The sequence below is a fragment of the Syngnathus floridae genome, chromosome 16 (genome assembly GCF_059516105.1).
Source record: "Syngnathus floridae isolate MCC-2025c chromosome 16, RoL_Sflo_1.0, whole genome shotgun sequence".
NCBI lineage: Eukaryota > Metazoa > Chordata > Actinopteri > Syngnathiformes > Syngnathidae > Syngnathus > Syngnathus floridae.
The window spans coordinates 4,785,863-4,803,687 of NC_142428.1; the positions used below are offsets into that span (position 1 = coordinate 4,785,863).

Below are 17,825 nucleotides of genomic sequence, written 5' to 3' on the forward strand. Positions count from 1 at the left end.
TCAGCTCCTGATAAGTGACAGCTAAGCTCAAATGTATTCACGGTTAAATATCAAATCAATCATTAGAGTGGAAAGAAAAGATTTAATGGTCACTACTAGACAGCATCACATCAACATTTCTTGTCCTGCTTGATAAATTTCTTCATTTTGAATTACATAAGACATTTTCAGAACCTCCAGGGATGGATTTCTACTGGAGAAGAGTTTATTTTCTGGCTCTTCATGGATGGAAAGTAAGTTGAGACAGGAAGGAGTCGATGACCTTTGCCATGTCTCCTGCAGAACCGGGAAAAGATTTCAGTTTCGGCTCTCGTTGCCATAATCCCAGCAACTGCTGATTAAAGACGTGGAAGTTTCTGCAACAATAATTAACGGGATCATAAGCGTAATATATCAAAAAATTACATTTACAGGTTGGTGTCGTATTGAGTTGGTTAGAGAGCAGACATACCTATCCAAAAAAGTCTCGGCCGATCCACTTTCTTGAAGCTGCTCCCACCAGCGTTTCAAAACGGAATGGATCCACATCAAACCGACGGTGACGTATCTAAACGGACCGAAAACATTTGAGATCGAGCGTGACGACAGCTTCCGAAATCCGAACTCACTCTTCATATGGACTGAGGAGAACATTCCGAACCAATGGGAAGAGGTCCACGCAACAGCCGATGGTGATGTTGGAGTCATCGTCATCATCTATGCTGCGGAGAACATTAGACTAGGCTAACATTTACTGACAGAGCGTTACCATGACAATCTTACCGTTTGCTTATTAGAGGGAGCATGTCAACAAAGACGCTGTTATCTTGGATTCTGAGGATGACATGACAATTGATCAATTGATCAAGTCTGTCTTCAATTTGTAAAAATGTACAATACCTTTGGAAATATGTTATCAGTTCTCCAAAATGTCGCTTCCACAGTGTTAAGCCTACTTTAAGTCTTAAGTTTCTTCCAAGGAGCACCTCGGTTATTGTGCTGTGATCCTTCGTGAGCTGGGAAAATCAGAAAATACGATTCAGAATAACCACCAACGATTACTTGTAGGAATTTATTGCTGACCTCGGCAAGTTTGGAGAACTCATCGAGTTGAGTATCGTGGTTTGCCGTCAACACCTGAGGATCCGTGTCAAATATTTCCTGCTGAATATTCATCTTGTTGTCGTTCTTTTCCGCATCCTGCGTCCTGCTTGACCCTTGGGGCTTTTTTCGAGCCACCACCAAATGTCGGGTCTTCCTCTTATACGACGAGACTCGTTTTAGCCTGCCTGGATTGTTGCCGGACCGACTGACCGGACACATGACAAGTAGTTTGAATCATTTTTGGACAGATTAACGATAAATTTACCTTTTCTTATGGAACTCCTTTTTAGCCCCATCCAATTGGCCTCCTTGAGAATGACTGACTCTGAAATGGGAAGACTCAATCTCCAGAGCCGCTTCACAATGTTGCTCGTCGTCATCCGAATTGAAATCCATTACACCTTCAGAAACAGAATAAAATTTCATATAATTAAAAAAAACCCTAATATATAACCATATATATTTTTTTAAAGCTGACATAAAATATCTTATATTCAAATAAGACATTTGCCCACTAAAAACTACTGACAGCAAATTTCCTTCAACACGTAATACTTATGATCTTTTAGCAATGCCGCAAAGACAGATGAGATAAACGGACGTGTTCTGTTCCCAATGGCATTTCACCATTTATTATGATTGGGTGTCAAAGCCCTCATCTGCGGCAAAGACTGACATCATTAGTGGCATTTTTGCAAAATGCCAGAAGCCTGCGGTGAAAGGTGAGACTCGGGGTCACGTCACCACAAACATCTCAGGAATAAAATAACATTGAAAAGCCGCAAATTTCAAGTCCCAATCATTGGAAAAGCTCTCAGCTGCCACCCGTGATACTTAGAGGGCTTCATTTAAATATCATTTTTCTTCAAATAAGCTTTATGTATGCAAATGGAGAGAGAATGTTAATAGAATCAGCAAAAATAATGACCATAAATCATTCGAGCTGTGTTTTCATTTGGAATAAGAAGGAGACACAGGAAAGTGAAGACCACCTCCGGATATCATCCCTTGTATTACATAACACACGTCAAGCTTCTCCATCCTTTCTCTTCTTTGTTGTGCTCACCCTCTCTGTGTCTTTTTCCAAGCTTGAAGGCAATTTCAACAGGACTAACCACAAAATGTTTCAGTCAGCATTCCAGCTGGATGAGAGCAGCGGGAGAAAATGCGAAGGGCTCCAATCAAGTCGCTCTTTGTGTGGCTTAATCAGTCAAAGAATGCAAGTCACTGTCGCTGGGCAAAACATTGGCATGTGATTTGAATTGTGTTTCCTAAAAGAACACAAAATTGGGATTAAGTGGGAATTTTAGGGAACTCCGAATAGGATAAAGTGACGTGGAGGGAATGTCTCATTGGAACAGTTTAAATTTGAGCTCATCTGCATTGAATGAGACATCCAGATTTTTATCTATTTCTAACGGAAAAGCAAATAAATGGGAACAAGTGATTGGTTACAGATCAGAGAATGGCGAACATGTGAAGCAGAACTCCAACAGTATGGATTATACAAATATACTGTAGCGACTTTGATTATGGAGAAACTTTTCCACACTTTTAAAACCTTGTGGTAGACTTTTAATTGACTGTTATTGCGCTTTTAAAACCACTAGAGGGCAGTATTAATCCGCGTGAGAACATTCGTTTAAATGTAGCACTAATATTGATTTAAGAACACCACAGATTTGGAGACATGACAACAATAAAAGTTAGTTAAAAATTAATTTGTCAGTGTTTTATTATTTCCAAATTGTGTTCAAGTGTCTAATCATTCATATATTAATGGAAGCCATTTTGAAAATAATTGGACTTCATAATTGGATAGAGATGATGAATTTGAGGATATTCTTGGCTCAAAAAATGGATAAGACTTGATTACTTCTTTCATTGGTGAGGCAGTTTGTAGAAAACAACCTGACTATAAGACTTCTATGAAATAGTAAGGGTGATCTTTACTCTTACATTTACCATTCTCACCTAATTCTGCACCAGATCATTCTTCAAGTGCCCATGTATGAGTGGCGGCAACATTATTCTATGTCACCCTTACATAACATTACGTAAAACGATCCCCTCCGTCAGCAATTAATGACCCATGTAGAAGAAGAACTCCTGCTGTCTTCAAGATGGCTTTAAAAACCACAAACTTCTTGGTAAATAGGCATCAGCGAGAGCTTTCCATGCAATGTTTCCAGGTGTCATTTTTGGATAATTTTCCCGATTCCATTCTGAGTATTTGTTTGGCCTTTAAAGGACAAAATTGCTGCTCCCTGCAAAGAACCGGGAACCATCTGTATTAAATATGAAGCTGCTGGAACTTCAATAGCAACATTAGCATCCATATTAACATCTGCTAACAACTGGAGTATTTTAAAAAGGTCATGGGTGGAAAGGGGTGTATTTAAAGGCCTCCTTTGTTGAGTGACAAGTGTTTCGAATCTATCAAAGTCAGCTGCACAGCCTCTAATGACTCATCTCAACTTTAGCCCAAGCTCCCCGAGGTGCCCTGCTTTCGCAAATGTGGCTCCAGTCATCGACCGCAGTGACAGCAACTGCAGTAAACTCGGATCCTTGCAGCTCCCCTCGGAAAAACCAATGGGTGTTGTCAAGGCATCAATGTCCATTCAAACTCCTTTAATTAGTGGAAGCAGCTGATGGCCTGGCCACGGTAGTTTACATTTTGTTTCTCCAAACGAGCACTTCTTTGGAAGTTCAAAGTAGATGTTACCACCACAGATCACATGATACTGAGGGGTGTGATGCATATTTCCATACATCTCTAACTCCCCTGGTAAAATCGACATACAATACTGTACCAGAAATACAAATTATAGACGTTGAATATAATCTCCATGTTGAAAACACCACATTTGAGTCTGCTCAGATCATCAGCATTTACCGTATATTTTGGTTCTTAGAAAAAAAAATATTTAAAATTATTCACAAAATGTTGGTAAAAAAAATCAATAGAATGTTTTTTTGGGAAGTGGATGAATATGTGGGGAAAAAAAATCCCTAAAAAATACCCACAAGCTAATTATTTGGTCTGGCACCCGGAAAGTGAATGAATATGTGGACAAAAATCCCTACAAAAATTTAAAAAAAAACACCCACAAGCTAATTATCTGGTCTGGCACCCGAGTGGGGGGGGCAGTGCTCCCACGGACCCCCCACTAGCCCCGCTCCTGCAGAGGAGTGCTGAACGTTAAGTCTTCTATCTGCAGAACAATACAAAAGAGCTAAACATATGCATGCACTCATTATCCTTCTTTCAGACAGGAAGATATCTGCTTGTCAACTTCAGGACATCTTCCCACTCCTACAATACATCCCAGGGACTAAACAGTCACAGACCTGCTGGCTATGAGCCCGGCCCGCCATCTGCACTGTTTGGAACAATCCCACAACCACTGAAATCTGCTTGGTTCATATGCACGGGACATACGTTTCCTTTTATGATACTGTATGTGTAAACACACAGCACAGAAAGTTCTGAGTGGGCCGGGCACAGTAATGTCTGTTGTTGCAAACAAATCAAACTAATTTAGCACAGGGATTTTATTAATCCTGTTCATAGAGGAGCCACATGACAATATGCATTTATTTGTCAATGTCAACGTCTTTGGTAGTAAATCTTTCCTGTCATTTCCTTAAATTTAAATATGACAGAAATCCTCGGTGGGCCAGATTAAAGTAGAGAGTGGGCCATTTATGGCACTCGGGCCATATTTTGGTCATTCCTGTACCATGTGGCGTCACAATCAAGACTTCATGCCATCATGATTTCCATTTCTATATCTTAGGTCAAGCAGGGACATGATCTTTAATGTGTGGGCCTAAATTCTAAAACAGCTGTGTGCAACGAACGGGTGTTTAGGTTCACAAATTTGCACGCTGAGGCAGCCCGATGGCCTTGAGAGTTGCAAAAAAGAGCAGCGTGATCTCAACAACCCGTCAATTCAAAAAGCAGGACTTTGGCCTGGCTGACATTCCATTTGCAAATGTTTTTCTTGGATTATGTTTCCCGGACTGTTTGTTGTGTTTAATTATTCAACAGTGATGACACCATCATAATATACAGAAGTCTTATTTACAGTATTAATCTTAGATCAATCAAAGTACTTGTATTCCCGGCTCATGTTAGAAAAATATTTTCCTGATCAAAATACTTACATAACTTCATTACAATTCCATACATTTTGCATAATCATCTGTTAGGAATAATCGTAGTGAATCACGCAGGCAATATTCCAAACACCCACTTACAGTCAGTAACCAAATAAGTTGACAGTTAATAAAGGGTTACGCATCTTTTTTGGAAATCAAAAAGCTGGGAATACAATTTTGGGCTGATCAAGTCCTTTTTCTATCACTTCATTAAAATGACATTCTCCTTTTAGCTAACCCTATCAGTGTATTGGAAATATTCGAGGGGCCAACGGGAGCAAAAAAAAACATACCCAAAAAGACAAATGGAAATCTCCGCCTACACAAAAGGTTCTTATGTAACCTGGAAAGCCTTGTGGCTTGGGCCTGTGGAGAAAGACACTTAGGATATTTTCCTTATGTTTCTCAAGTCGCATCACTATTTACTACTCTGGAATTGATTCTGGTTTTAATATTGTCAACAACGGCGTGTTGAGGTGGTTTCATATAATATTAGTATAGTAGCATCATTGTCTTGAATGTTTTTAGGAAACAACAGCAAAACAAAACAACTAATTAATCACAAAGAATCAATTTGTCTCACATATAAAAGCAAAGGTATCTTTTTATTGATATTGTAACAATAAATTGACGTAAGCTTAATTAAGCTAACCCAAAAATGTAAGGGTTCTCTCTTTAGGAATTCCTAAAAGGACAATCTATGGAACCACAGCTTTGTTGAACTTCTCTCTGATGTCAACATCCCGCAGTGCGGCGGTGTCTGGCGTTAGGAAAGAGACACAAGCGCAAATCGGGGTCACATGTGCTCTATGTACCTACCTACCGCTAACGGCCTCATTATTGTAAACGTATCTATGGCCTATGAGCAACACCGCTGAGATTTCACTCTTCGACCTGCTCAGGCTGTACACGATGTATCGCTGAGATGAGGAAAAGGTGACGTTCGGGGAAACCAGAAACCAGATCGCACGTAACCCAAAGTGTATCATTGCGCTTGTTGTGATCATTTTTATAGTCCAATAAAAGCTGCCCCGTTTTTTCCACTTTGCCATCCTCCAACATTGGGAAAATCATATACGGAAAAATCTCGCTGTTAATAATGAGCGTGCCACATGGTACGCACGTTTGCCATCGTTTGTGATTTCCTAGATTGCTGCGAAAGGCACTGATCACGAGCCAGGAAAAAATTAAAAAAACGATGTGTCGCTACAGATTATATGCCCTTTGTTGATTTATGTTGTGGTTATCACACAGCCGCAACAGAACTGTGATGTGTTTGAAATAACTTGTTGACATGTTTTTATTTGTTACAGGGAACACATTTGCTTTTATTTACTTGTTTGATACATATTATATATATTATTGCATCAATAAAGGCCTTTATTAAATCCCGTTTATGTGGTTGTAAAAAGAACACACAACAAGGGCGACGCACGAATCGGTGGTTATTTGAACGAGTATTGAATCCTGATACTGATTCAAGGCCCTCAAATTCTGGGTTTGGAGGATATTTGATCAGTTCTGAAAATTAGAGTGACTCAATGACTCAAGTGGGAAAGGGTTGGACCACCACCACGACAAACAGCTAAATATAGCTTGTTGTGAAAATACACGGCACTTTTCTGGGAGGTCTCTCCAATAATCCCCCCGTGTCGATTCTCAGAAAGAGTGTCATTAATCATATCGATTTGTGTCACTGTTTGTGTTGGTGTGGCAGAAGAAGTGAAGTGGTTTGATTTTCTAGTTGATGGCTGTGGCTCGAAGTGGAACTCAGGCTGATAGGGATGATATACGTTGTGGTATGGCTGGTATGATGCACGTGAAGAAATTTTTGGGGTTTTGCTCAGGGAAAGTCTTTAGTCAAGTTGTCACAACAAACTAAGGATGTTTGGGGTCATGTCTCTTGGAGAAAGGTGTTATTGTTCTCAAGAAAGGAAGGAAGCAACGGCTTCTGCCAAGGAGGCAGACATTCGAGTCAATAACTTTAGACCAGGCCTTGAGATCTTAGCGACAATACGGGTATGCAACCAAGTTGCCTGGCGGCACTTAAGAATGTTGTTGGCTTAAAAAAAAAAAAAATCTCATCTCTGAATTGTAAAACAAGAGTTGCACTTGGTGAACTCCAAAAGTCTGGATTCGGTCATGTCTGTCTAGTTGCTGTCTGCCACTACTGACCAAAAATCAAATCCAACATTTTTCGGAGAACAATGCCAGTTGAGATATTGAATGACCTAAATTTCACATGTGCCAGGCAAGGCAGTTTGGCCATCAGTTTAGTTGCCTCACTGAGGCTTTTTCCGAAAGATATTGCTCGACAAGTCACTCAACTACCTGTCTATAATTTCAGTCATTATTCTAATAGAATGTCACGGTGCTGTTTTTTTGTATGACTTCCAACAAGAGAACTCCAATAAAACCCATCATGTTCTGATTGATTTGGTATTTTTGGTAGCTCAACCAGTCCAGACTCCAAACACCCCAGAGAGTCTAAGGACATTGTTTCCAAACTTCCAGGCACGTGTAGAGACCTCACTTTGCACTCTCTCACATCAGGGGAACAAATAGAGAGGTTGGAAACCACAAAGCCTTTGAGTATTCGAAACACGGCCTTGCCGCTACCATTCAATACCACATTTGCCCATCTAATGGAAATCCTGAAGACCCGCAAGAGTGTTATGACAAGGGCATAACCTGACGGCAGACATTCGACAATATTTCAACACCCTGTTTCCCGTTGGGACCTGCTGCAGGATCTTTCGGAAAGGCCACAAAACACTTCGGCTTCTGGTTTTGATCCAGTAAGGGATCTTTCGGCACTATGCAATGTCAAACAAAACCACTATTTCGAAAGTATTTTAGACCATTGGAGACTTTGTCTAGTTAGACATGACAGAAAAGGTTTGGGCTGTCAGATAAACCAACTGATTGGGAATTTAAGTTAAAGAGTTCGGTGCAAGTAGTAAAACCGAATACAGTCCGCCACAAGCCACGGTAATTATCTCTAGGCGGATGGAATCCAGCGTTGTTTTTAAAAACGTGATCACGCCCGACCGACAGTAGTCGCTTTTCAATGTTTACGGAGCACTTTAAGATCCAACTGAAAGTCCAATTTTAGTTCTCCATTGCACCTTTAGAAAAAAAACCTGATCTTCTTTAGTAACCTGTTAATGTGGACTGACTGACGCACCCGCTACCAAAAACACAGATGTCTCAAATCACAGACGAGAACATATTTAATGAATCTGGCCAGGAATAACAGTCGGTTTTGTCATTAGAGGACATATTCTTGGATTTGTGACACGCGGCGGTTCGACACAGACCGACAGGTAGTGTATGTCCCTTTTGCTTACGGTCTTTGGTGGGTCTGGAGAAACTAGATTTATTGACTTGGGGTAAAATATATCCAAAGAACATGACATTATGTTGTTTTTAGGTCTACAACTGTTTCATTCTAAAATGACCAATAAATATAGATCCTCGAGAGTTGGACCTAAAACTTTACTGAGGGGATTAGTTAAATCCAGGAAATATAATTAAAACTATCTGAATTTGCTTTGGGGTCTAAATTACAGCATTTGCATATATTAAAATATCAATAATTTATAGGTAAATTCTTCAGCGAGCTTTATTAACATATCGGCACTAACTATTTTGACTTTAGCATAACTAACGTTAGCTTATCGGCTTTAAAATGAAAGTTTATTTTTCTCTGGCTGTTGAAATTTTCTGGTAGCCTCCACATATTACTATTTCAACTTTGTAAACTAGTGTAGACTACTGATAAATACTTCAAACTTTCTGCCAAACCAGGATCAGTACTCATCTTACGATGATCATATTATCGTATAATTTTCACAAAACTATTGAATGACTTAAGCTATGGGTCTAAATAATTCCACAAAATCATTTTTTAATTCAACTGGGAACATTCGTTCTTCTTGGGCGGTCATTTTAAGGGTATTCATCCCCGTTTCTTTGCGTACAAAGTATTTGTTTGATATACAATACGTTTCAACTATCCATCGAAAGGGACACTGGCATGAATTTGAGAGAAACAGATCACGCGGTGGCAAAGAAAGGGTTTTTGTGCGGCTGCCGAAGAAGCTTGTTTAAACAGACGCACACTGAAAGACTTAATGACCGTGTTGACAGCAGTCATACGAGATGTCTATCGAGGCTGCCGTGCGGCGGCCGAGAAGAGGCTACAGCTGCACGCGGGGAGGCGGGAGGGATGTTGTGGTCACCTTCTCGTTTTATAAGCTCCAGAGAAATGAGGAACACAGGATTCCTCTAAAATGTGACTTTGGTATTTTCTTTCTCCCCCTCAAAAAAGCAATACAACGTAGGCGAGTCAATACTGCAGCAGGATGCTCTTTGTTTTCGCAAAATAAAATGTCTCCTAGGTCCCATTTGTGTTGTTTCAGTTCAACGCAAGTGCATTGATGTTGAGCCGACTTAATGGGTCTGGTGTTTTCATTAAAAGCCGTGCATATTTTGAATAGATTGCGTTGATTAATCCCGCAAAGTTAAAATGCGAAGCACATGCTCAACACGTGCGATGGAGCAGAAGATGAGCATGTGTGAGTTCGTGGAGAAATGTGTAGTGGAAAATAAGGTGGATGTTAGTAGAAGCAAGAATTGGACATTTTGTTCGAGCTATCTAAAGAAAATACAAATGTTAGTCCATTTATAATTGATTCAAATTGGTTTTTAAGTCAAACTCCATACATTGTCACCTCAAAATCCTGAATACTACCGTATTTTCCGGACTATAAGGTGCACCGGACTATAAGGCGCATCTTCAATGAATGGCCCATTTTAAAACTTTGTCCTTATATAAGGCGCACTGGACTATAAGGCGCACCATTAATCCATCATGTCAGACTTTTAATCCAAATCAAATCATTCTCCATGTTATCTTTTTTATTTCAAGTTCAGACGCAACAAATTACTTTATAATCACAAAATAATGATCCATAGTCTTTTTGATTCATGATTCAAAGTCCTCAGTGGACCACTTATGATTGATTTCATGACACAGTGCTTTGGGCCAGTTTAATTTGGTCTATATATAAGGCACACCCGACTATAAGTCAGCTTTTGAGAAAATTTTGGGTTTTTAGGTGCGCCTTATTGTCCGGAAAATACGGTAATTATTTGTTGACATGATTGGAGAAAGAGGAGCAAAAAACGAGAAAACAGGATTCGCTCCACTTGGTGATTTAAAACGTCGTGGCATCACGCCATCCTTCTATGAGAAGAAGATTAAATACTTTTGGACAGACCAGGAGACCCTGGCTACTGTCTTTTTTGCCAAAGCCACTGAGAGTCTGATTACAGAAATCTGTTTCATTTTATCTCAAAGGTCATTCCCCGTTTGTCCCATCTGCAACGCTCCTCTAACGCTTTCATAATATGTTTTCATTTGGGATCTTGTGCTTACTGCAAAGAAGCAAATAGGTTTGATTCCCAGCGAGACGAAATAGAATTATGTCTTATGGCGCGGGAAGGCCTCAGACATGACTGAAATAAATCTCAAGTCTAAAGCTGCGTGGGGAAATAAATAGTGCCAGCAACTCGTCTTTTCATCCAAAGCAGACTTTTCACGTCTCCTCAGTGTCTATTCTTAGCTTTTTCTGTGCTTACCAGCACCTAGCACGGGGTCAACGATAAGTTTAACAAAAAGGTGAGAAGTGGCTTTCCGGCTCTCACGTTATATCTTCGCTCAATGGTATGAAAACTAGCGTCTCGACTTTTTTTTTTTTTAATGGGATACTTTTTCATTTCTGTGTTTTTTTAAAAGGTCCGGACACTGTAGTAAATGTACATTGGAGAAGTGTAAAAATAAACACCAAGGCTATAACAGCATGACCGTCGGCCCATGTCGTTGGTTTCGAGGAATTGTGGAGGGGGCAATGGATGGTTCAAGGAAGAAGTCACTCCATTTTGGTACAGCAGTAGATATTTTCAGATGATAAGCAACTGTTTGTCCAGTTCTGTATTTTTGTGTTCTACCATTAATTTTAAAAAGTTGCTTTTGTTGTGAATTGGCTCTGGCTATTTCCTGGATTTTCTTGCATCTTCCTTCTGTCAGTCAGTTTGAAGGTAAATTCGTTGAACAAAAACCAAGAACTTCTCATTCCCGAAATCCCCGTTGATGAATTTACAATTGGGCTTAGCCATTTTTTTGGATAATCATCATCATATTTAGACTCAAAAAGACCACCAGGAGAAAATTTGCGTTCATGAGACTTTAGGGAGCTTAATGAGCATAATTCATCAAAACACGCACGTGTCAAATACGCAGATGTGGGTCTTAAATTTCACGCTGTTGATATATTCAAACAGCAGTCAATCAGATCAGTGTGAGTCATCTTTTTAAGCTGCCTGACTCCAAAGCATCTGCTTCCTCGTGTAATTCTCACATTCCCGCTGTCCTCCCGATGGTCAGTCACCGGATTGTTCACGTGCACATGGTGAGGAATGACGAGCAGATCGAAAGTCATTTACTATTTTCTTTGATACGCACCACCGAACCACAAGTTCTCTTAAATTATTCCTCGATCATGTAATATTGTCAGCTCTAGTGAAAATTAGCATAAGCAGACTGTTGCTCTTGGAAAGGAAAGATCTGATTTTTTTCACAAGGTGGAAAAAAACTTCTAATTGGTCCAACAATAATAATACAAAAATCGATAAGAAGCCTTATTGGTTGGAAGCACGACACGAGGAGCACCGCTGGGCGTTAAGGAGGACCAGATGATGGACCCAAGGAATTTTAATCCAGCGGGTTTCCAATAGTCATATTTTCTAAGATGATGGCAAGAGGAGAGCAAAGCAGCAGATGCCGAGACTTCTGCACTCAAACAATTTGTAACGTTTGAAAAAAATTGAGATGAAATGATAATTAACAGCAAACTCACTGAGTCATCCCTGCAGAATATTGTCATGGAGTTTGTGACCATCTCATGAACGGGAAAGACCTCGAGTGGGGTCAGGCTGAAACCAATTATTTTGAATTAGTTTTGCCTTGTTTTTCTAGTTCCTGCTGTCAGACTTCCTTGTGTTCCTTTTTTTTCAATGTCCGTCTCGTTAGGTCATTATTTCCACCTTGTCTTGTTAGCCCCGCCCCCTTGTGTCGTCCAATCAGCTTCCTCTTACCTGTCCAGGTGTTCCATGTTGTCTTGTCAATTTGTGTGTATTTAGTTCTTGCTTTCGTCGCGGCGCACCTTGTCATTGTTTGCTCCAAAACTTTGTTTTGCCAATGTTTATCTTGATACTTTATTGTTATTGATGTCTTTTTTTTTTTTTTCATGACCAGTAGTATTTTGTTTGCCTTTTTATTCCCTCTAAATTAAGCTTCATCCCATCTTCCTTGTTTAAAATAACAACACTTTGATTCTTTATAAAACTTGACAGCTGAAACAAAATATTACAATTCATGTGAAATATTTTGTGCAATGGTGGATAAACAGGCATTTTACAGCAGCGTTGTTTTAGTTTTTAACTCTCTTGACACCAATTTGTTATCCACCACAAATTTCTCTCCCACCTCAGTAAATCAAAATGGCCACCAAGGCAGCTTCTCGGAAGTTTGCATGATAGTAGGTCAAACCCCGAAAAGTGTTTACAGCAATAATCCTTTCTGGCAAACATATTAAACCATGTTTGTAGATTAATCAGCACTTTTTAGTATTTAATCAAAGCTGGAGGAGTGTCAATGGAGGGTCAAGTGGTCAAATATTTCCCAAAGATGCTAAACTGTCCACAGCAAATATTTACTTGAAGAGATTACCGAGGAAAATGCTTGCATTTAACAACTCAACACAATTCCAACACAGTGCTGTTGATATCACAAATACTCATGCCAAACATATGGAGCCCACTTCAAACTGGAGAAATTACTCCATACAAAGGAACAGAAGGATTTGATCGATTTTGATGAGATTTGAATGACGCTTGTTTTGTTTTCAACTATGAAAGTGCTTTAGTGAAGCAGTGATTATATTACATAATCATTTGGGTCCTTTGATTGGACAATTAATTTGAAGTAATCCATACAGGAAAAACATTGATATAAAATAAATATAAGGCTAGAAAGCATCTACAAACAAAGCAACTAAAGACATGTAAAATCAGAGTCAATAAACAAATTAAATAATAATAAAAAATATTTTTTAAAAAATCATACAACGCAGTAACATTTTAAACAAACTCCATTAAAAAAGCATCTTTTAAACCTGGATTTGAAAGCATTTATGGAGCTTGATTTTCAATTCTGTTGCACGTAGCATAACCGCTAAATGCTGCTTCACCATGTTTGCTTTAAACTCTTGGTCTAACCCAAGTCTGTAGTAGACGAATAAAGTCTATTTATTTTCCGGCTGACTGGGAATGTAATAATTATACCATATAATGTATTTTGCAAGGTTCTGACGTCCAGTCAGTGTTGAATGGAGAAGAGGATCATAAAAGAGATCTTCATAGGTGATGTCAATTGGATTCCCCAATCGAAAGGAGTCTTAAAAGTTACTGTGAATCCCATTGGACTTCTTATGAAATGACTAAAAGCAACAATTTAGCAACAGCATGTAATTACATTCTCCAGAAGTCAGAATACAGCCGCTTCTTTCCACTTGCTTTGTTTTGTTTTGAAAAAGGATGCCAGATGAAGCAAAGAAAAACTTTGGGACGGCCCACTAATACTGCTTGAAAGCAAAGAGGATGGAGAGAGATCCTCCTGTCTCCAAGAATTCAGGCGCTATTTTCCATCGAGACATGTGGATAAACATCAAGTGGAATGGGCTGTCTTGGGGTAAAGTGACAGTGACAGGTCCAGCTCACGTCTGCAGTGCCACGCCTGCAACCATGCAAACAGAAAGGACAGGAGGTTCCATTAGAAGCCCACTTAGAGGCTGCACGAGGCAAAAAGGAGCTTCTTGAGAAGGAAAAGAGGCGAGATGGACCAAGACAGAGAGCTGCCTGTCCTTTAGGCGAGCGGAATGGGAAAAATAAACATTGCGGTTTTTTGAACATTCAATCACGGAATCCACTCGTGTGTGATTCACGGCCTTGACAAAAACTGCGACTCCTTTTTGTTTTCATTAAACATTTTTCAACCATCCAATAAAAGAAAAATATAACAAGCATTTGCTCCGAGTTCCTTCTATTAGGCCAAAAAAGTCGACCACATGACAAAGTGCAGCTGGCTTGAGTTGACAGTTGTACTTTTTTTGACTTTGAGTTTATGAGGTAGTCAAATATTGTGACCGCCAAAACTAATCAACTAATCCTTGAAAAATTTTTCGAACAATTTATGTGTATATAATGTCACAAAGTAGAAATAAAAGATGAATCAAAGCAATGTGGATTTTGCTTAAGTTCAGTTAAGATTTATACTTTGTACCAACTTCAAATTTCAAATTACCGTATTTTCCGCACTATAAGGCGCACCGGATTATAAGGCGCACCTTCAATGAATGGCCCATTTTAAAAATTTGTCCATATATAAGATATATACATTTGGCCCGTGGGTCAAATGGACATGCCTACTGTAGTGCCTCAATATTGGTCCATATATAAGGCGCACCTGATTATAAGGCGCATTGTCGGCTTTTGAGAAAATTTGAGGTTTTTATGTGCGCCTTATAGTGTGGAAAATACGGCAAATTATCTAGTAATCTTTGGCTAACCATCTTTTACGATCTTAAAGTAACTATATTGCCTGAGGTTAATATTCAAGACGAATGTGCGAAAAAATTGCCTTTTTGGGTTTTCGACCATAAAGTTGATCTATTCCGCCACGATTGCTGAGAATATCCATAAAAGGCCAAAGGGGAAGTGATGTTTTCAGATTGTAATGATCAGGCAGCTGGGTGAGATTGTATGATGGAGACCAGCTGCTGACTCAGTGACTCATTTCTACCTCAACAGGGAGAAGCAGAGAAAGCGAGGGAGGGAAATCAGTTCTCACCGTGCACACAAAGAGAAGACGCTGCCAACTCCATGGCCACTTGCGAAACCAAATTAATACAATTTGAACCTTTCTTTTTGCATTAACAGAATTTCTTACACGTCGCTGTTCGATCTGTGAATCTGCTGATTCACTGCTGCAGAGTCAAACTGCATTCTGACCACCATTTAACTTAGATCATTAAAAAAACATTTGCACAGTGGCATATATGCTGTCCCTGCTTCTGACCTCCACACATTTCTAAATGTAAGCCGGCTGGAAGTCCCACCATACGTGCCTCAGCAAATCTGTTCTGAATCATTTAGAGTTAATCCAAAATGCTGTTGCTGTAATTCTAACCAGAAACATCCAGAGGTCAAACATTGCCTCCGCTCTTGCTTCCCCAAACAGGCCATTCAGGATCTATTACAAAATCCTGCGGACTACCCTGCCTCACCTTGACCAATTAGCTACTTGAGGTAAGCGTTTGATTTTCCGAGGAATTAACTCATCGTCCGTCCATTTTCTAAACCTATTATCGCCAACTAGAATGCATCCCAGTCATCAATCCTAGCAACATGTTTTTTTTTTCCCCATGATGCATTTTTAACAGGTACGACATACAATTCGAACCAACTTATAGTCCGAAAAATACGATATGAAATACGATAATGTCAGGCTATTCGAATGGATTTACCGTTACGCTCAAGGGCAAAGTGTGGGAGGTAAGCTGACACTGACCCAAAATTGCTTCACATTTATAATTTTGATAGTTTTTTGTGCCATAGCCAAGTCGACTGATTCTGACAGGATGTTATTATGTTGGCCCAATCGAATCACCTGACTGGAATGCAGGCGTCGGCGTTATCTGTACTTTCCCTGTTCCCGTGCCAGAAATATTCCAAATTAGATGACAAGGCAATAACTACAGATAAATACACACTTCAAGTTAACGCAATCCATCAAAGTAGTAAACACAGCGAAGCAACACTGCCATGTAGCCACCAGGCCAAAACTTAAAAATTTGAACTATACACATTTGAGTTCACCATCCAAATATGTTAAGCGATTTTACAATGAAGTCATACACAAATCTAGATTCCACGATAATGTCGTTTGTCACAGATGTTAGTTTTACTGCTCAGTCGCGATTGCGAGTCTGGGAAGTGACTATGTGTGAGTGTGCATGAACTCTGTGAAGATGATCCCAAATGATCGGTGATTTATAGACTGTTTGTTCAACATACTGTAAATACAACCCATGTGTTATTATTTAACATTTCCCGCTTCCGAGGAAAGACACTCAGACATCATCATTGTTAAGATGAATTCAATCAAGTGCAGCTATGTGGCTACCACAGACAATTTGACCTAGACAAATATGTGAAACCCAAATTAAAACCCTAAAGAAAGTCAAAATGACACCAATTCATTCATTCATTCTCATCGACAAAATGGAATCACTCCTCTGACACCTTCTTTCAAGTTACGTAAGAACACGGCAAGGACAAACAACATGGACACACACATGTCAACTTTGATAAAAGAAAGCTGAAGAGCCGAGTCAGATTTTCCATGTACATACCACCCGTCCGGGGGAGGGCGTCTGCCATGACACTGGAGCCGTGTCCTTATATGGCAATGGTGGTCCTGCTGTTGGGGATGACCACCCTGGAAATCCAAGAAAGAGCAAACGTTCAATGACGTAGCAGTGACGTTTGCATGTATGCCAACAGCTTAAAGCTCGATTCTTGTCGGCTTTGGCAACAGCATGGCTGGAATGTCTGGTATGGCTAGCGGCACCATGAGAACACAGAGCAGAACAATCTGTTGTTTGTTAATCCAGCTGAGAACAAACAAACCCTTCATTGTTGTTCAAAGAGAATCGTTTGCAGCCAAATTATGCAAAGGCATATGAATGAATCAACAGATTGGCTGAAAAATGAAGGAAAAGCATAGTCAGCCGATATGATGTGTTAAAAAATCATCGCCGCAAAGTATAAAGCTTTGCTAACGTTTTTGTCGTCAGGGGGAAAATATGGAGGCCTTGATGTGCAAATCAAAATTGGGAAAACTGTTGCAGATGACAGCGGTGAAAGGCAATTATTGAGCAGCAAGGTGGAAAAAGTTCAAAAATAAATACCCCCCGTAGAGCGCTAAAATCTTGCAAACGACAAAACGATCTTTGGAAAGATATCTTTTGAAATAAATAATCTAGAAAGAACACACGCAAAGGGCGATATTGACGAAATAGCTTGACCTCAACTCAATTTTATATTGCGTAACTGACACTTGATGACACAAATGCAGTAGCTTTGTGTGGACGCCCGTAATAATAAAATTTAATTGCCCTGCCTTTGTTAATTCGGAGAACAGGCAACCGATTTGCTGACTTTGATGTTAAGTATACATGATTTTTTTTTTTGTTTGTTACCGTCAATGATCTCTCGCACACCAAGTACAGCCGGCAACCTTGACCTGAAATCTTTAGAACTTTTAGAATTACATTTATTATTATTATTTATTTATTTTTCAATTATTATTTGTATTTTTATTATTGCTGTTATCATTTTTTAAAATTATTTTTGTTATTATTATGCAACATTTGCCACTTGTCTAAATATAT

The 17,825-nt window shown here is 39.5% G+C and overlaps 1 protein-coding gene across 4 annotated transcripts; it reads right to left on the reverse strand.

Annotated features, from left to right (window-relative positions):
* Positions 1–62: 62 nt before the first annotated feature.
* On the reverse strand, positions 63–17,109 carry LOC148385217 (KATNB1-like protein 1). Of its 4 annotated transcripts, none has more exons than XM_088400881.1 (8): positions 16,785–17,109; positions 1,349–1,484; positions 1,063–1,288; positions 880–995; positions 763–813; positions 609–701; positions 452–547; positions 63–276 (listed from the first exon to the last, which is right to left on the reverse strand). In XM_088400881.1, the coding sequence occupies exons 1-8, from the start codon at positions 16,810–16,812 to the stop codon at positions 168–170; spliced, it is 855 nt and encodes a 284-aa protein (XP_088257007.1). In that variant the 5' UTR covers positions 16,813–17,109; the 3' UTR covers positions 63–167. The 4 variants fall into 4 exon arrangements, with proteins under 4 accessions (XP_088257007.1, XP_088257006.1, XP_088257008.1 ...); XM_088400880.1 differs by having other exon boundaries at positions 63–356; positions 16,785–17,104; XM_088400882.1 differs by lacking the exon at positions 16,785–17,109 and adding an exon at positions 12,171–12,327 and having other exon boundaries at positions 63–356.
* Between the last annotated feature and the right edge of the window lie 716 nt (positions 17,110–17,825).